The 21,519-nt window shown below is 36.2% G+C and overlaps 1 protein-coding gene and 1 long non-coding RNA gene across 2 annotated transcripts; both read left to right on the forward strand.

Moving 5' to 3' along the window:
- Positions 1 to 3,808: 3,808 nt before the first annotated feature.
- On the forward strand, positions 3,809 to 12,559 carry LOC147076285 (uncharacterized). The gene is made up of 4 exons (XR_015069894.1): positions 3,809 to 4,207; positions 4,431 to 4,583; positions 4,749 to 4,901; positions 8,718 to 12,559. It is a non-coding gene; the product is annotated as an uncharacterized LOC147076285 (long non-coding RNA).
- Positions 12,560 to 18,063: 5,504 nt separating this feature from the next.
- LOC147076286 (uncharacterized) lies at positions 18,064 to 18,924 on the forward strand. Its single transcript, XM_085940368.1, has one exon. It carries the CDS (start codon positions 18,064 to 18,066, stop codon positions 18,922 to 18,924), a length of 861 nt encoding a protein of 286 aa, XP_085796494.1.
- The last annotated feature ends 2,595 nt before the right edge of the window (positions 18,925 to 21,519 follow it).

A 21,519-nucleotide genomic window follows, 5' to 3' on the forward strand; every position in this document is an offset into this window, starting at 1 on the left:
CATACTAAAACCGATAGGGATAGTGCAAAGTAATGAAGTAGAAACTCTACCTACTACAAGTTGAACTTACAGATCACTGAGGAAAAAAGCATTTTCTCTTACATGAATATTTTAATTAGTTTGAGACCGATTTTTAGATGATCGCAAATGTTGAATTAATTGTCATTTTTACAAATGATTGGAATATATAAAATATATACTAACTATATGGGCCCCACATACTGAAGTGGGCCCCGTACTTATCGCTAGGGTTAAAAACATACGCTGTACAAAAACGTTTCCCAAATGGTGTTCCGGTTAAATTTAAGGGTATTCCAGACCATATTTCGGCACTGTGCGTAAGTACTTACATGACTAAAATCTTACGAACTGGTTGGTGATGGGACTCATAAACTGCCCAGTTACTGGTGCACAGCATTCGACGGTAAGTAGTTACCTACTGAAACCTAATAATCTCATACCTAACTTCAAACTGTCAAAACCATTGTCTTTCCTACTTCATCGGTGACGTCCCGTGGGGGTTAGTAGATTGAGCGTCACTTGGGGGCGGCAGTTACTCGAAGGGCGGCAGATCGAGGAGAATTATTAGGTGTAAGTACATAGATATAGATAGATACCTATCTAATCTTAGTAATAACGGAAATATCTTCCCATTAAAAGATTGACCTCACTAATTAGAAACAAAATGTACTTACCTATTAATTAACATAAAAAGCTTAAGAGGCCTGTTTTTTTTTTGGGTTCGCGATGTCTAGTTTACTTATGTTGTCTTCAGACGTCACATGATGACTAGCAATGACAGGTGCATATTTGCGAATTATAATTATTTGAATTATAGGGGTGCCCTATAATTGATCGAAATATTTTTGCCAGTCATTCGCGAGTTTTGAAAGTTGTCAGGTAATTTAAGTATTTATGGCATTTAAATTATATTTGGTGGTACATATAATTGTTGGGAATTGTGGATCGTTTAAGGATCGTAAATTATCAATGTAGTTTTATTTATATGATTAACTTTATTTATTATCAACTTCATGAATAATAATATACAGAGTTATTATAACAGATTACATTTTATTATGCGCGCGTTACAATTGACCTTCGAGTACTAACTGGTGTCACGCCGTACACATAAGTTAACATAAAACAGTAATTAGTATTTAGCAGCGTCGCGCAGCCAGTGCTAGAGTTAAACACGTATTTATTTTATTCTTATATTATTACTTATCATATTTAATTATGTTGTTATATTAGACGGCTATACATCAACAATAATATATATATTTTAGCAATGCATCCATATAACACTTTTAAACATTCTTAAGCATCCATATAACACTTTTTAACATTCTTAGCTATTGGACTCATGAAATGATAATAAAAAATATTGTATAAAAAATAGGGCGGCATTTTGGCGCTGCTTATGGGCGTCATTATGTCTCGGGACGTCACTGTTTTTCATTCTAAGCTTTGTCCATAATATCTTTACGGGAATATTCTGGCAGCGTGGCCGGAGTATTTATCAACATCTGTCACTTATAGTAAATTAAAACTCGGTGGCCCATCTTTAACTTTTGGCGTCTTGGTTTGTTATTTCTTTTTCAGTTCAGTGCTACCTACCAATTTTGGTAAGAAATATGATTTTTGATAGAATCTACTGATATAGGTGCACTGTTTTTTGGGTGATTAGAAACTGAGAGACTGGGAGACTAGCATGTCGCGTCTCTTCGGTTTCGGTCGCAAACGTTCTGAAACTGAGAGATTAGGTACAGTCTTGCCGTGAGCCGCCATTGAAATAATATACATTTTAGCTAGATAGGTACTGGATTTTCAGGCCCTACTTTTTTGAGTACATAGGTACCTATTCACGTGAGTGGATTCCCTAAAGCCTGGGTCCTGGCCTCCGCCAAACAGCTCCCTCCACTTGTCCATATCCAGTGTGGCCGCTTTCCAATTCGGTACCTAGGTACCCCTAGAATACGGCAGTCACTGGCAGCTCCATCCAACCAGCGAATCTTTGGCCTGCCTCTTCTTCTACGCCCTATTGGATTGCTGGACATCACTCTCTTTGCCGGTTTATTGTCATTCTTACGGTGCACATGACCTAGCCATCGCAGTCTCGAGAAATGCGCTGCAATCTTCGTACAGCCCGTAGAGGTCAGCATTATATCTTCTCCTCCAATTGGTGCCGTCCTGATCTGTCCATATATGTGACGGAGATTTTTTTTTTTAAAGATGTTCAGGGCTCGTTCATTTCGCAGAGTTAATATCCAGGTTTCCGATTCGTAGGTGAGCACTGGCTTTACAAGTGTCTTGTAAAGAGTGCTTTTAGTTCGGCGAGATAGTATGCGGAACTTTAAATGTCTAACTGTAGGTACCTACCTACTATAATTATTAAATATTATAGTTGGTATTGGATTTTAATAGTGGTCCGCGTGCCAAGAACAATATTTCAATAGTACTAGGTAGGTACCTACCTATTGAAATATAATTTCGTCCAAAATACAAAATAGAAACTTTTCGACATTACTTTCGTACTAGGTACAAATTGGTGCAAGTAGATACCTACTAGTATAATAATTTTGCAATAGAAGAATATTTAATTTGGCGAACCGATGAAAAATAGCCATCGACTTGGTTTAGGTAAGTACATGAAATGAAATTTATTGAAATCGCCGGTACCTTAGCATATAATCCGAAAATAAAGAAGGGCCTCATTATTTTATTATAATTAATTGTCTTAGTGAAAAATAAAAATGTAATAATTTTCAACAGTCTGAAGCCGGCGCGTAACATCTAATATTATGTTTTTTGCAGAAATTATTAGTCTTGGATCGCTTACTATAATACAGTGACAAATGGCAACATTGAACAAATAGTCTATGGACATATAATACGCTACTTTGTCTATTGAAAAGAGAAGCCACGTTGTTCCTAGCATCATAGCAAACATGGATGTAAAACGAGAATGCGATGAGTACCAATCTGTTACAGACTGCGAGCATTTATTTGATATACAAACTGACACTACAAGTCATCCGGACGCTTCTACTTATGTAAAGCAAGAGAATATCTACGAGACCAGTTGTAATTTTAAGGTTAGTTGAGCATGCTAATTTTCTGTAATTTAATTGTATTTATATTTATAGATATATAGAAAATGGTTTGACATGAAACGTCAAACCAATTCGGACGATCCATGACTAATGGCAATCTGTCAAAGTGTTGATAAGCATTATTCGGCATATCAAATCGTGAGGTGTTCATATTAATATGTTAGACATTTACACCATAGAAGTGTACTTGAATTATGTATATTATAGATTAATAATCAATACCTATTATTCATAAGTAACCATACGCGAACAAGACGCCGCTTTTGGTCTTATTATCACAAAATCCAGCCATATTTTCTATTTAATCTTATTACTAAAGATTCTAGATTCTAGAGAGATTCTAAACTACAAACTGTGTTACATCAACCCGGAATGATCTTTATGTTAACCTAACGAATTTTATCAATTTAATATGTTCGATTGTCGTCTAAGACACAAAATCATACTGTCGACATAAACAAGTGGTCTATTATGAAAAGCTCTAATCAAAAGTAATTTTTAAAAACTTGTCATACCTATAAATCTTAAAAATTAACTAAGTGGCTACCTATTCAAGAAGCATTCTTTATATTTTGTACATTTAAAATGAATGAATACGACAGTTTTTTAATTTGTATTATTGTAGACGACGATAGGAGGTTAGAATTTCGTAAACAGTTCGCGTTTCAATAAATAATATGTTTCTGTTTTAGAGACTAATATGTTATGAATTAATTTAAAGTACTGGCAACACTAATTAAACGTTAGAAAAGCGTTTACGTGGACATTCTACCAAACGGTTCCAAATCAAATAAATCCAACGATGCCATTTTAATTCGTTCAATTCAGGTTCAATGATACAGTGACAAATGGCAACATTAAACAAATAATCTATGGCCATATTATAATACGCTACTTTGTCTATTGAAGAGAAAAGCCACGTTGTTCCTAGCGTAATAGCAAACATGGATGTGAAACGAGAATGCGATGAACACCAATCTGATACAAAAGACGAGCATTTGTTTTTTGTACAAACTGACACTACAAGTCATCCGGACGCTTCTACCTATGTAAAGCAAGAGAATATCGACGAGACCAGTTGTAATTTTGAGGTTAGTTCTGCATGCTAATTTCCTGTAATTTAATTGTATTTATATGTATATAGATTATATTTTAATAACACGTGTTTGTAAATTTTCTTTCAAAACATATCCTATTACCATTCATTTGACGACAACGTGGTCGTCTTATACGAATCCACTGCATGCTTTATACTTAATACTGTTAATTTAATGATTAGTTTAAATTAACATAACATTATTTTGCTTCTTTTAGTATCCTGAAGTCAGCTTCACTGATATTAAACCTGAGACCGACCTTCAGCTCGTTGACGTCAAACGCGAGATTGTTGAAGATACGATAGACCCATCCTATAATGAACACCATCAACCGGGTTGTTCATATTCCAAATACAAACCAGAAGATGAGGTGCGCACAATTGTAAATGTGATATATTTTCGTAACCCTATCTTGTCGTATTGGCTAGACACTTCTTGTAAAACTATTTCACTTTTTCATTTAGTTGACATTTTAGTTACCTATTGTTTATTTTTAGTTATTGTTCTGTCCATGAATTTATTTTGCTTCTTATAGTATCCTGCAGCCGGCTTTACTGATATTAAGCTTGAGACTGACCTCCAGCTCGTTCACGCCAAACGCGAGATTTTTGGACACACTATACAGCCATCCTATGATGACGACCCTCAGCCGGGTTGTTCGTATTCTGAATACAGACCAGAAGATGAGGTACGTTCAGGGCTCGAAATGGAACGGAACGCACCGGAGCGCCGTTCCGGCTCGTGATATTTGTAAAATTATCGCTCCGTCTCGTGGAAAATATATATTAACCGTCTGAGCAAGATAGGCCATAGAATAGAAAATCTGACACACTTATTTTTATAAAATACACATACGATTTGATAATTATGTAAATATCTTCAGAAAATTTTTCGAGCGCTCCGGTTCGTAAATTTTTCCATTTCGAGCGCTGGGTACGTTCAATTGAATGTGTGATATATTTCTTCTTAACTCTAGCCTGCCGTATCGGATAAACACTATTTCTCTTTTTTATTTATTCGACAGTTTAGCTAAGAATTTTTAGTTATTGCTAAATATGTATATTCAAATAAATATCTACTTATGCCCAGAAGAACTGCGGATCCGATCGATAGCGGAAAGATATGTTTAGAAATGTTTAAATCCGCTGATTTATCAATATGTGGCCAGGGAAAAGTTGTCGGATTTAGTTACCCTCAATTGTGTCATGTTAATGGTTTGGATCTCGGAAATGTATTTGGTTTGGAATGAATTAATAATGGAGATCATAACTGATTAGAGACAGGGTGAATTTTTCAGACTCACTTTAAAAGGCACACTGATTACTAGCATTAATATTCTTAACTTATTTATTATTCATTTAATTCAAATAAATTCTTCAAATATTTATTGGTATTGAATTGTTCTATTGTTTACTTATATTTTAAGTTAAGTTTGTGTATCAGTGGAATCAAGAAAACAAGTCAAATAATATAGGATTTTGTGTTTTATTAACTTTTTTTTTAAACAAAATGATAAAGGTAAAAAATGTATGATAGAAATAAATGAAAAAAACTAAGATATTGACGTTACTCCGGTCCAGGTATTATCACAAAGGTGTTATACCCTCAACCGGCTCTGACGTTAGACCAGGTTGAGATCCTTTGCTTAAGCTAGCTCAGCCTTAAGTAGGAGGGAATAGTCAACTAAAGTTCTGTTCGACACTATTAAACACACCGTAACAATATTATTTATTTAATTGTCCAAAAAGAATCGCCACCTAGTAATAGGTTGATGCCAGGATCTTTAAATACTTTATTAATCTCCAATTTTATTTTATTTCGTAACCATATGCATGAAATGTCAAAAACAGCTGATCGACTGTCACTTGGTTTTTGTATCGGATTATTTATCCGTCAAAAAGATTGCAAAGTTATTTCAAAATAAAACTCCTTGGTAACACAGATTCAAATATTTATTAAATTATCTTTCTATATATAAATTTATTATAGTTAACATTTATAAACAATTTAACATTATATTTTAACTTTGAATAATTATTATAATTATTTTTATATTTATTTATATGTATAGCTGCACACTTATATATTAATGAGTCGCCGTCTATAGAGTTTGGGAAACCATGCTCCATTTATAGAAGAATCGCGAAGTACCTATGATGAGGTACTTAATGACGTATCCGTTTGTTTACGAATATTTTCTGTCGACGCGTTAAAGTCCGCGTCACAATGAGTGATGACGACACGAATATGCACGACGTTATTTTCACGCGAAAAACTTCCCGATAATTTTTCAACAACGCGAGATTTTAGATTAGATTTTTTCTCGGCAGCTACACCGGTTCAGAGAACTTAGCTCTAGTATTAAAGATCGACGACTGTCACTGTATAGAAAAAGACGTCTTTTTATACCCTTCAGATGGGATTTCCCCGAAAATTGACGTCACAGATGCAAAAATCCCTCACTCTAAATTTATGTTTTCATCGATTATCTAAAGAATCGTTCATAATTTTGATTAAGAAATTATGTCTACGCGTAAGGGTTCATATACTTGTTATTGAAAGATTGATTTTATTAACGTAAAATACAAAAAAGATAGGAAAAGGTCGTACATGATTTTTCGGGGCGTGTTCACACGCGAAAAGTGGACCAATGGGACAGTTTTTTCTACCTCCTCCATCAGAACAAGAGCCAGACTCTTGGACCAATTACAGAAAAGCAGCTTATTTCCCGGCTTTTCCGGATAATTATGAATATTTGATTAGGTAAAAACAAGCGGCCTACAGGTATCTAGAGGTGAAACAAGTTTCGTAATAATCGCAAAAGTCCCTCTGGTACTTTTGACATAGATTGGCTAAATATTTTCTGATTCGTTTATCAGGATTACAATAATGAAAATTGAAAAATTATCGGTTCAAAATGATGCGTATTGCTAATACGAATAACAGAATCAACTGTTCTGCTATGTCATAGTAAAAAGGAATGAGTCAAAATTTAATTCCGTCTTTTCTTTTATACCCGTATCTCCCGCTGGGGGGTAGGAACGATTACAATTTATATAATTACATTTATGAGGTACTTGAGATAAAGTTTTAGGTCGAAGTAAGATTCCTACGACAAGTATTGGTTTATAAGGTTTGAAATTTACCCGTTTAGGGTAACTTTTTACTATTTAAAAATTATCTGTAGGGCTTAATTGACAGATCTAAAAAATAATTTTTATTTGTATATTAGTAAAATAATAATGTCCTCATACTTACATTATTAGAAAATCGATTCTTGAAATTCCTTCATCTACTTTTTACAAAAGTAGGTACTCAACTTTGTTATAATTAATAACATTTTTTTTATTATTTAAATTTAGTGTGCACAGCTAGTACTTACAATATTCAATCATTAGATTTTAATTACGACGTTTTCTGATATCATATTTTATTTATTTAAAATATTTCAAAATGTTCTGCGGCAAATACATCTCAACGGAATTTCAAATTCTTTCACGTAAACAAAATTTGATTTTATATAATTCAAAAAAGCATTAGTTATGAATTGAAATTCGTTTACAATATTTAGCAAATGCTATCACATAAGTCGTTTACATATTATTGTTTATTTTTAACCTTAATTCTAGACATTTTAATTACTCACATTTATCTTACAAGACTGAGTGGCTGTATGCTGCTCAGACTGTACTACGGGACTCATTACATGTTCATTATAGCTTTGTTTAGAAGTAGGCCGCGCAATTTCATACAAGAATCGACATTTACGATCGGACTGAAAAGTTGTGACGTCACAAAATCGTCACAAGAAATGCCGGCTGAAGGCGTGCATTTCGTGGCCATGTCAATATACTAAAACTGCAGCAAAATATAGTACTTTTTAAGATATTTGGAAAATGGAGGGTCATTTCATGTTTTTTACTCATCCATAACCTCATACCTACCAAATTGGTCGTTATTTTGACAAATTTAAATAAAAATAAATTTTAAATATCAAATAATTCTTAAAAAATATATAGGACTTCATATAACTAACACCATAAAATCATAGCTACGTCTATTATTAAGTAATTACAACTTTCAAAAAAATCAATATATGGTTTACAATGTTTCATTTTGACCATGTCTTGCACCCTGTAACAGCAGCGCCAAATTGGCGCCGATTATCTCCAATGGGAATAATATTCAATTCTCTAAATCGTGCTTCCTGGAAGTTTGCTTTTTGACGTATGGAGACTGCGTATAATAATACTGATGATCGAATAAAGTTATAATTTAATACATTTCATTTAATCACATAATGTTAAGAATCTAATCCATATAAATCCTTTTTACCTCTCCGGAGGTTATCATACTGACAACTTCAGGTGTAGAAATATCTATATTGCAATAATTACAGATTATAAGTTTGTCATTCATAGTGGTGAATAATAAATTAAGTGTATATACAATATGTCTTTATATTACTGTAAATAATGCAATATGGTTCAAAATCTTTTTACAGATTTCTGCTCAGCGATGGTTCACAGGGCACAGTTCCAAGTGTGAGAGTCCACTGCCTATTCTGAATTTAAATACAGTTTGTAAAGAAGGCGACCTATTTGCAACCAAAGATGTCGAAGAAGGGATCAACCAGCGTTCAGAGATAACCATAGATGAGAATGACATCAAAGAGGAATTGGATAAACCCTATTTGCTAAAGGAGGTCCGGATTAATCTGACAAGAGTAATACATTTTCCAAGAAATTTTATTTGTGCTATTTGCTATTCAGTTTGCGGATCTAAAGTCAGGTTAAAAAGTCACAATATATTATGCAAGACGCTGAAAGGTTTCAAAACACATAAAATTATAGATTCCGGTGTTCTCAATATCAACAAAAAAACACCCAAGGATGATAAATCGCATTATTGCGATGTCTGCTCAATTAAGTGCGCCTCATCCAGCATTCTCGAAATTCATATGACGACACATACTGGTAAAAAACCATTACAATACGAAATTTGCTCATATAAATCTAGGTCATCCAAGGATCTCAAATCGCACCAAATGAAACATACTGGTAAAAAACCACATAGTTGCGATGTGTGCTTTAAAAACTTCTTTTGGTTGAGCTCTTTGAAAAAACATAAAATGACACAGCATAATTCTAAAAAACTATTTCATTGCGATGCTTGTCCATATCAGAGCTCGTCATCCAGAAGACTGACGAAGCATAAACTGACACACGGTGATAAAAAACTATATCATTGTGATGTATGCTCATGTAAGTGTTCGTCGCGCAGTAAACTCATAATTCATATAAGGACACATACTGGTGAAAAACCTTACAGTTGTGATCTGTGCTTAAGAAAATTCACGCAGCTCTGTCAGTTAAAAAGGCATAAAACTTTACATACCGGTGAACAATCAAAATTATTTCTCTGTGAAGTATGTTCATATAATTGCTCGTCACTCGGTCATCTTATAAAGCATAAAATGACACATACTGGTGAAAAACCATTTCAATGCGATGTTTGCTCATATAAGTGCTCAGCATCCGCTGATCTTAAAACGCATAAAATGACACATACAGGTGAAAAACCATTTCACTGCGATGTTTGCTCATATAAGTGCTCAACATCCAGCAGTCTCAAAATGCATAAAAGGACACATACAGGTGAAAAACCATTTCAATGCGAAGTTTGCCCATATAAGTGCTCAGCATCCGGTGCTCTTAAAATGCATAAAATTAAACATACTGGCGAAAAACCATATACCTGCGATGTCTGCCTAAAATTTTTCTCGCTGTTGTCTAATCTCAAACTGCACAAAAAAATACACACCGGCGAAAAACCATTTCAATGCGATGTTTGCTCATATAAGTTCACAACATCCTTTGGTCTTAAAATGCATAAGAGGACACATACTGGTGAAAAACCATTTCAATGCGATGTTTGCTCACAGAAGTGCTCAACATCCAGTGGTCTTAAAATACACAAAATGGTACATACCGGTGAAAAACCATTTCATTGCGATATTTGCTCATATAAGTGCAGGTTATCCAAAGACCTCAAATCCCACCAAATGACACATACTGGTAAAAAACCATATAGTTGCAATGTGTGCCTAAAAAAATTCATTAGGTTGCGTTCTTTGAAAACACATAAAATGACACAATTTAATTGTAAAAAACTATTTCATTGCGATGTTTGCTCATATAAGTGCTCGGTATTCAGCAGTCTTGAATTGCATAAAAGGAGACATTCTGGTGAAAAACCATTTCAATGCGATGTTTGCTCATATAAGTGCACAACATCCGGTGGTCTTAGAACGCATAAGAGGACACATACTGGTGAAAAACCATTTCAATGCGATGTTTGCTCATTAAAGTGCAGGTCATCCAAAGTTCTCAAATCGCACCAAATGACACATACTAAAAAACCGTACAGTTGCGATATATGTCTAAAAAGATTCTTTTCGTTGCATTCTTTGAAAACACATAAATCGACACAGCATCGTTGTATAAAACTATTTCTTTGCGATGTTTGTTCATATAGGTGCTGGTCATCTAAAGGACTTACGAAACATAAACTGAGACATGGTGATAAAAATCGATATCGTTGTGGTATTTGCTCATTTAAGTGTTCTTCACCCAGTTTTCTCAAAATGCATAAATTGAAACATACTCGTGAAAAACCATATAGTTGCGATGTGTGCCAAAAAAAATTCTTGAAGTTGATTTATTTGAAACGACATAAAACAACACAACTTAGTTGTGAAAAACTCTTTCACTGCGATGTTTGTCCATATAAATGCTCGTCATCTAATAGACTGACGAACCATAAACTGACACATGGTGATAAAAAACAATATAATTGTGATGTTTGCGTATTTAAGTGTTCGTTGCGAAGTGATCTCATAATTCATATAAGGACACATACTGATGAAAAGCCATACAGTTGTGATGTGTGCCCAATGAAATTCTTGCACATGATTAATCTTATTATACATAAAAAAAGACATACGTAGGGTATACGTGGGGTGTTGGTTTACACTTTTCCACTTATTAAAAACACTAATTCAGGTATTAAGGATATTTCGCTTGACAAGTAACAATTAATTACTAACAAAATTTGAAAACGCACGCTTTGAAGCGAAAAAGGTAGCAAATCGTATTTAGAGGCGACGTTTAAGGCTCATGGGTACGTAACCGACTAACCGTACATACTCTCGACCCTTCGTCCGACCAGAAACAGATAACGGTAACTTTCTTTTTCTTTGTTTCGCTGTGAATCCTGGTCTAGCCTTGACACATTTACATTTACAATTACAATTATATTCCTAACTTTGTCAATTGGAGGATTTTTGATGGGGGATTTAGGCATAATGATATTTAGTATCAGTACATATAAAAACCGATCATATTTCAACCGATTAATTTGTATGAAGCGATTTGAATCTTGTGAGAGTTTTTATTATAAAACGGTACGTTGTAAAATTGCGCGGAAAAACATGTATCTGTCGAGAATGATGTCAGGTTGAACAAATCTTTTTTCCGTGGCATATTATGACACATTTTAGCGCGGTTTTCATGATTTTTAAAATCTCCACCCTTCGTCACTGTCATAACCTTACAAAATCTTTGTTTAATCTGAAATTCAGAACAATGCAATATTTAAAATGTCTATATACATAAGTTCATTGCACAGTTAATAAACATTACAATATGTTTGTACCTACCTAAATAAACTGACCGGAAGTTTTATCATAGACGGTTGCGTACACAGACTTAGATGGAAAACATTTCTTCGTAATAAATATACTTATATGGCTTTATCATTATAAACTGGCAGGTGTTTGAATTTAAAACAAAGCTCAACACGGTATAAAAAGTATTGAATTACATGTCAAATGTTAGCTTGTGGCGCCCTCATTCAGTAAACAATTTATACTGGTGGATCTATAGTAGGTAGAGGAAGGAACTATTTTTCTTTGAAAGCGCTCCAGAGAATTTTGTAAGAGCAATTAGTAAAATTTGTCGAATTAAATAAGCCGCCTATAGCATTGTGGTCGATGTTATTAGGCACAAATTCTGAGAGACCTAGGTTCGATTCCTGTTGGGTGTCATAATTTATTGGTAGCTATTTTTTCTCAGAAGTGTTCTCAAAATTATGTTCATTTAACTCATGTTACATTCGTATATCTTCTGTTTTAATCTTTGGATAAAAAATAGTTGACCTATGTATTCGATTGATTTCTTATAATATGATTTATAGTGACGTAGAAAATACCCTTACATAAATGCGAAACAATAATAATACATTGTTAAACAAGATTTATTTAACAGAATAAACACAATGCTCTACACAACAGTTTTTTAATTTATGTATTATTCGTTACAAACCATTATAATTATTCATTAATGTAATAAAAATTAAGCCCGACAAAACACAGAAGTAAGTAAGAGTTTAGTTATGTATATCGTAGTAGATTTTTGGATTTCCACCGTGTGTTCTTTTTCCTTCATTACTCGACGTTTCGGCCTCGTTGAAGGGGCCATTATCAAGAGATGATATGTTTTATGATGAAAATGAAGTGTAGGTATGTGAATGTAAACGTTGCTCTAAGAATTTCAAAAGGAATCCGATTAGCTAGGAGCAAACCGAGGTCTTAGTGTCAAACAACACTATCTACAAAAGTGCAACTTTACAGGAGAGCCAAAAATCGTTATTTTAGTTTACTGTAACTCAACAAGGGAAATGTTTATTTAAAACCTAATGATAATATTTTATAATTTATTGTGTATTGTACATTTATCTTGGTTATGATGATGTTAAAATTTATAGGGATAGTTTTAAAAAAATATGAAAACAAGGGTAAATTATGTAGTTAGCGTTAAACTTTACTGACGATTTAATAAGAAATTAGAAAAGATTGACATAACGTTGTTTGACTATCATGTAGCCATAAATGTAAAATAACGTTATCTAAAAAAAAACACTTTTTTGTAGATAACGTTGTCTGACTTTAAGCACTCGAAACGTTGCTGAGTAATGTGTCAATCGTTACGGCCAAATATACCTGCTCGAATATTGTATTCTGACGTTTGATGACGTTTTTAACCGTAATCCATCATCTCTGTTAATATTTTCAGGGTTTCTATGGATTTCAATGGCCTCCTTTAACAATCGTGCGAAATATCCTTTATTCCGATTCAATATCTTGGGGTTAAGAAGGAAGAAGGACACACGGTGGAAACCCAAAAATCTATTACGATAAAAAACAACCGTGAAAGCCACAAACATGATATGTTAGTTTTGTTTGTCTCGTAATTTCTGTGTTATAGTACAGCGATTTAAGTTTTTTTTTATATTTCTGGAAAACAAGAATAGGTACGCTTAAATATAGGTAAGCAAAAACATAATATGTCTAGAAGGAAACACAAAAGAAGGAAGGATGACAAGAACTCCACGATATGTGCGTAGGTATTTTAAAAGAAATTTGAAAATTCAAGGTTCGGCAAACACTTTTTCGTCGGACACAATACTGATACGCCTCTTTGCCTGATTACATCACATAATTTTTTTTCAAAATGATATTCACTTATTACGTATTAATATCTGTAGTAATAAGAAAATATAATAAAAATAAGTAATATTTTATTATGTAAAAAAAATGTTTTTAAGACTATATTAGGTACTTACATTAGGGGTGAGTTGGAAATACTGTCACCAGTTTGTGTACTCAAGTATCAGATGAAACTACCCATACTCAGTACATGTGGCCTACTAAACTTGTTCCGACATATTACTTGTGATCGAATCGGCGAAGCCAGATACTTCAGCTAGTAACATATAAAAACAACTCATAAATTTAAAATGTGTTTAAAATTTTATAATAAATGGGACATTTTTTTCTACAAGACCAGCTCTGTATTTATGTGCCGATATTACAAATACTAATCTATAGTTAAGATATAGTTCCGCATACGCACGCCAAACGCTCTATATAGTATTCGACATACTTGTAAGTATTTTGGAACAAGTTGTGATAGGTACTAAGTATTTTTTTATACTGGTAGTTAGTATACATAGTCTTCAAAATCGACCAGTTTTTACATCATTTTCATAATAAAACCGATAGGGATAGTGCAAAGTAATCAAGTAGCAACTCTACCTACTACAAGTTGAACTTACAGATCACTGAGGAAAAAAACATTTTCTCTTAGATGAATATTTTGATTAGTTTGAGACCGTTTATTATATGATGGCAAATGTTGAATTAATTGTCATTTTTACAATTGATTGGGCAATACAAATATATACTTACTAAGTAAATGGCCCCCACATACTGAAGCGGGCCCCGTACTTATCGCTAGAGTTAAAAACACTACACGCTGTACAAAAACGTTTCCCAAATGGTGTTACAGGTAAATTTAAGAGTATTCCAGACCATATTTAGGGACCATGCGAAGAAACCTACGTGACTAAAATCTGTCGAACTGGTTGGTGATGGAACTCATAAACTGCCCAGTGACTGATGCACAGCATTCGGCGGTAAGTAGTCACCTACTGAAACCTAATAATCTCATACCTAACCTCAAACTGTCAAACCCATTGTCTTTCCTACTTCATTCTGAGCTTTGTCCATAATAGCTTTACGGGAATATTCTGGCAGCGTGGCCGGAGTCTTTCTCACCATCTGCCACTTATAGTAAATTGAAAATCGGTTGCCCATCTTTAACTTTGAGTCTTGGTTTGTTATTTTTTCTTCAGTTCAGTGCTACCTACCTACCAATTTTGGTAAGAAGTATGATTTTTCATAGAATCTACCGATATTGGTACCACTGTTTTATGGGTGACTGGAAACTGAGAGACTGGGAGACTAGCATGTCGCTTCTCTTCGGCTTCGGTCGCGAACGTTCTGCAAATGAGAGATTACAGTCTTGCTGTCAGTGAGCCGCCCATGAAATAATATAGTTAGGTACCTACATTTTAGCTAGATAGGTACTAGAGTTTCAGTCCCTTCTTTTTTGAGTACATAGGTACCTATTCGCGTGAGTGGATTCCCTAAAGTGAATACGAATCTTAGACAATAGATACAGAATCCTCTGGTCAAAAATAATCGGTCTGCAGAGCTACGAACTGTAGGTACCTTATCATCATCAGGGCCACGACAACCCGGTCCAGGTTTCCGATGTGTAGGGTGAGCAAGAGCTTTACAAGTGTCTTGTAAAGAGTGCTTGTAGTTTGACGAGATAGTATGCGTGACTTTGAATTACTTACTGTAGGTAATTGTAGGTAGTAATTATTAACTATTATAGTAGGTATTGTAGTAGGTATTGGACGCTGATGGTGGTCCGCATGCCAAGAACAATATTTTAATAGTACTAGGTAGGTACCTGCCTATTGAAATTATATATTTCCGTCCAAAATACGAAATTGAAACTATTCGATATTAATTTCATAAGTAAGTACTACAAATTGGTGCAAAGTAGATACCTATTGGTATAATAATTTCGCAATTGAAGAATATTTAATTAAATTTGGCGAACAGAGGAAAAAAATGGGTAAAAAATCCATCGATTTGGTTTAGGTACATAACATGATATTTATTAAAATCGCCGGTACCTAAGCATATTATTTAATCCGAAAATAAAGAAGGGCCTTATTATAATATATAATTAAGTCTAAATCTAAAAATTAAATATAATTGTCTTAGTGAAAAATAGAAATGTATTAATTTTCAATAGTCTGAAGTCGACGCATAACATAATTTTTGCAGAAATATAATTATTATTCGCTATTGACTCTGAAGTCCCTTGAGATGTTGATCGTATTTTTGCCTTGTGTTCTTCTGCGCTGGCCCCTTTTTACCCCCTTTTCTTCTCGATTATTTACCTCTCTGGTTGTTCATCTTGTTTTTTACCGGCTGGCAGGACTGACGCTTGTATCGCGGCGTGCTTTGTCTTTGGTATTCAATTGTTTGATTGTATTGCTTTGTTCGAAAGCGAAAAATTTTTGTCAGTGCAGTTAAATTGTGAAAATTGTGCAATAATGGAGCGTAATGAAGCCAGTAACGTCGCGGAGGGACTAGCGATGGAGACCGACTCGAATGAATCGGAATTGCTGTTGGAAGATCCAGTGGGTGAGCTAAGGGAAACAGTTAGATCCCTGGACAACAAGGTATCACAAATTTTTTCAATCTTGACCCAACAGGGTCTGCCTGCAGTGGTGCCTACTCCGCAGAAGCCGACGGTAAACATCGACTCTCCGGTAAGTTTTTTACGGCCGCCCGCAAGGCCTGAGACAGCGGAAAAACCCAACAGGATTCCGTTGCCTGTATTTAGCGTCATAGTTCAGGAGCCTGCTTTTCCGACGCCAGACAAAGCTCGGGTAGCGGAACTTACCAGGCTCCAACTGTTCGACACAGATAATTGGGCGGGGGTTCGCTACGCTGAAACCCAAAAACAATATTTGGCGGCCCCGTCTTTCGTTGAGTTGGGACTCAACGATGAGTTACGCCCCTACGACCATTCATCGCAAACAATACATTTAATGGAGCGTACGATTGCCGGCCTCCAAAATGCAATTCTCGCTCAAAAAGAGTGTATTCGGGACGCGTTGCAGCGAGTGGTCGACTCTGTCAGCGACCACACCATCGGTACGGCTCTTTTTGAGACGGTCGTAAAGGAGTTCGGGCCCTCTTCAGCACTCAACAAAGTGTCTGAGGACGTCACCCGAATCCTTTGTGGAAAGCGGGCAGAGTTAGTTCAGACGAGGCGGAAGAAAATCCTCTCCGGTATAAGAGACACCTTCACCCGAGAGGCTCTTAACAAGATCCCACCTAGCGCCGAACACATCTTCAATAAAGATAAACTGGCGGTATTCCTAGAGAGAGGTGGGGGTCGTAAGAAGGTCTTCGATCAGACCACCAAAGTGGTTGACCAGGTCAGGGAGAGTCAACCTAGCACTTCGTCAGGTGGACGCAAGGACACCTTTCGGAGGCAGGGATATACGAGGAGGATACCAGACCAGGTTAGGGGTGGCCTGCCGAAAGGCCCACGCCCATCCAACCGAGGTTTTCCCAGAGATAACCGAGGTGGTGCAAGGGGCACTTACCCAAGACGCAGGTGACCGGGTCTCCCTCACCACGTTCAGAGGGGGACGCCTCCAGCATTTCCAGGAAATCTGGCAGGCAAAATAATAACGGGAACCCGTATTCCGTTTATAAAGAAACCCCCTCTAATAATGCCTTCCGTGCAATTCCAGAAGGATTTCCAAACGCGACAATCGCCGGAGATCACTTCACAAATCGCGGAACTGAAAGAATCGGGAGTATTGGAATTGGCAGAACCATCTCCAAGCTTCCTCTCAACCCTGTTCCTAGTAAGGAAGCAAGACGGCTGTCAACGACCCGTCTTCAACCTAAAACGCCTAAACGGTTTCCTACAACCAAGGCCGTTCAAACTGTTCGACCACTTTAAGGTCCCAACATTCCTGCAAAGGGAAGACTGGTTAGTAAAAATAGACCTAAGCCAAGCGTACCTACATGTACCTATAGCTATACAACATCGCCGATTTCTTCGGCTAGTTTACCAAGGAGAACTCCTTCAATTCACGTGCCTTCCATTCGGACTGTCGGCAGCACCAAGACTGTTTGCCTCGTTCACCACCTGCAATTGCAGATCCAAAAAGGCAGTTGGTCGCTCAGGCAGGCCCAACGCCTCCTCGGGCGACTCAACTTTGCAACCTTCGTTACTCCACAGGGGAGGTTGCATTGCCGACGTCTACAACGTACGAGCGCTCAATTATCGAGGAGCCACCCTCACAAATCAGCATCGATTCCTCCACAAGCTCGAGAGGACATCATGTGGTGGATTCGAGCGGTGGGCTCCTCAGGAAAGATTCACAGGGCAACCTACAATCACTTCCTCACCACAGACGCAGCCGATTCAGGCTGGGGAGCGCAGTTAGACGAGTACCACCTATCAGGTACATGGACAAAACGCCAATCCACGTGGCACTCCAACCGAAAAGAGCTGTTTGCGGTACTTTCAGCCATACAACTCCGGGAACAAACGCTCAGGGGATCAGAATTACTCCTACAAACCGACAACAAAACAGTGGTGGCCTACATCAACAACGAAGGGGGCACAAAGTTCGCAAGCCTACTAAGTCTTTGCCGACAGATCCTGGAAATCGCCAACCAGGCCAGTATATCATTGACTGCACAATACCTTCCAGGAAAATACAACTGCGTGGCAGACCATCTCTCACGCAGCAAAATTATCCCAGAATGGCACCTAGTTATGGCGGCTACAGCTCCCCTATTTCAAAGATGGGGACTCCCAGACGTAGACCTGTTCGCGTCCAACACAGCCCATGTTGTCGCAACCTATGTCTCACGAAATCCGAACGATGCTCTTGCACTGTTCCACGATGCCTTCAATCGACAGTGGGACTTCAAACTAGCCTGGATATTCCCGCCACCGAATCTAATTCCACAAGTATTGGCACACCTGAACATGGCAAGGGGAAAATATTTACTAGTGGCCCCATGGTGGAAGAAGTGTTTTTGGAGCGCAGACCTACAGCAGAGATCACTGGAACCCCCCTACCCGATCCCGCACTTGGAGTCATTTCTAGTGGATACAGTGACAAACCATCCACCTCCACAAGTCCGGGACCTATCACTCCAGTTATGGATAATTTTGGGTGGGCAGAGTTAATTTCTAGCTGGTCGGTAGAGGACAGATCACTTCTCACTTCTGGCTGGCGACCATCCACTTTGAAGACTTATAGACCGGCATGGGACAAATGGAAGACATGGTGCCTGGCCAACACGATAAGCTATAATACCCCCGAGCCGATTGAAGTGGCTAGATACCTGGGTCACTTATACAATAAGGAAGGTCTTTCATATAACACTATTCTTGTACATAAGTCAGCCATAGCTACCTTTTGCAAACCTATGATCAGTAAAGACATCAGCAGTAACATAGTAGTGCGTCATATGTTAAAAGCCATATCCACCCGCAAGACTAGACCTACAAAACCACCGATTTGGGATCCTAGAATAATCGTGGACTACCTCAAGAAAACAACACCACTAGTATACAACCTATATGAGGTTTCACGCAGAACAGCTATACTATTATTACTCGCATCGGGACGACGGGTTCATGACCTTACCCTACTCAGTATAGCGAATAATGGCCTAGTCGATAATGGCGACCATATAATTATATGGCCAGTGTTTGGTTCCAAGACGGACACATCAAGGCACCGCCAATCTGGATGGAAATTAAGCGCTTCCAGTTGCCAAAACATCGATCCAGTTTTTTGGCTACGAAAACTTATCTGCGTTTCCAATGAGAGAAGAGAAGAGGGTGGTAATATTCCGGCATTATTTATCTCGTCAAGAGGCCCCCCAAAACCTGCGACTCGAGCAGTCATTGGAAATTGGGTGAAGTCAGTACTCGCTGATGCAGGGGTACAGGAATCACCAGGCAGTACTCGATCAGCAGTCGCCTCTCTAAATTGGTTAGAGAACTACCCCATAGATGACATCCTGCAGAGAGGTAATTGGCGCCAAGAAGCTACTTTTAAGACATTTTACCAGAGACCGATAGACACACAGACTTCTACAGCGGGAGAACAAAATATGTTGACCTCTCTATTCAGCCCGGTACACTGAGCCTAAAAGCAAGGAGATGTTATACCTAATTCTCATGTTAGGTTCATCCACCTTATCTTGCAGGATCTATCTTGCTTTACCAGGTCGTCGCTATAGGATTTGTTTCCCGAATAGACCAAATGTCAATTTTTCAGGAGACGAAAAACAAATTTCATTGTCGTATTATGAAATATCAGTAGATGTATCAATCATTTTTTCTACACTGCATGATTGCAACATTATCTAAGAATAAATTCCAAGAATAATATACTGGTATAAATCAGTAAATGCACAGAAAATGCGTTTTATTTACAAGTACTCGTTGTGGATATTCGGGAAATTTTTAGCGCTCTCTCAGAATAATGGATATTCGGGACAAAACAAGGACGTTCGGGACTTAAGACCGTAGCGTATTGCTGCACGGCCCACGGATTACTGAGTGGTCAAAAAGTACGCGCCTCAAATGTTATATTTATTTACACGATAATTGTTAATGATTACTTTTACTATTTAAATACCTAATGATCGTAATAACCCAAGTTCGTAGGTAATAATAACATGCGGCAATCGCTTTTTTCGGTTTTTTTCGTAATAAGTAATAAAATAGTTTTTAATAATCTTTTTTTTTTATTCAACGAATAATTCACAAGATTTAAGAATGTACCATTCTAATTAATGAACATATATAATTTTTAAAATCACTTCTGAGAAAATATATTATAACCAATAGAAAAAATCTTTTTGAAAAAAGTAAGATACCCGGCAGGAAACGTCCCTGCATCTCCTGGGTTTACGACCCAGTCCACAAATTATCCACTATGCTACGAGGTGACATACTTATGACGACAAACTTTAACTATTGGCCTTTTAATATCTGCTCATCAGTATTCTTCAAAATCAAGCGACTATCGGCGATCGGTTTTGGTTTATTAAATAAAAGTAGGTATCTACTACTTCAATTACTAACCGACGTCACGGATTTCTCCAATATTTTATGATGGTACTTACTCGTACTTGCTAACAATTTTATATTAATACTTTTTCCAAAAAAAAAAAAAATCTATGTATTTATATCTGTATATTATTATATCTATATATTTCTATAATTAACAATTAAACTTATTACAAACCACCAAATAAATATTATATATTAACTATTGGAATGACAATACAAAATATTAGCATCTATAAATTAATTACCATTGGCTGCTAATATTAGGTAGGTACCAATATCCTAAGTATATAATATTTACCAAATAAATAGTTACTAACATACATATTTAATTAAATTAACTATCAGAGCATTTAAAAATAAATAATAGCATCGCCTTTATTTTCATAGAAATACCTAGATTAAAAGTAAAATAAGGACAAACAATGTTTATTTAATAATAATTTGAAATAATAATTATTTTTTACGTCATAGTTGTTGCCGGGTCACACTGTAGAATTCACATAACCGTTGGGATTTTGTGTCATTTATCAAAACAAAATGCAGTTATTTAGGTTAAAATACTCACTTCCATAACTTTACTATAAGTTCAGGGCGAACTGGTGATGTATCAGCTATAAATGATCTCTTCAAATTTGATGAATTCACTATTAAAACAATAGTAACTTTAAAAACAATAACAATAAGACGAAATTT

The sequence above is a fragment of the Rhyacophila brunnea genome, unplaced genomic scaffold (genome assembly GCF_057557595.1).
Source record: "Rhyacophila brunnea isolate RB1 unplaced genomic scaffold, BYU_Rbru_1.0 scaffold_13, whole genome shotgun sequence".
In the NCBI taxonomy this organism is placed as follows: Eukaryota; Metazoa; Arthropoda; class Insecta; order Trichoptera; family Rhyacophilidae; genus Rhyacophila; species Rhyacophila brunnea.

Coding starts and splice junctions, on each gene's coding strand:
- LOC147076286 (XM_085940368.1), top strand. CDS start 18,064: ATGTGGTGGATTCGAGCGGTGGGCTCCTCAGGAAAGATTCACAGGGCA.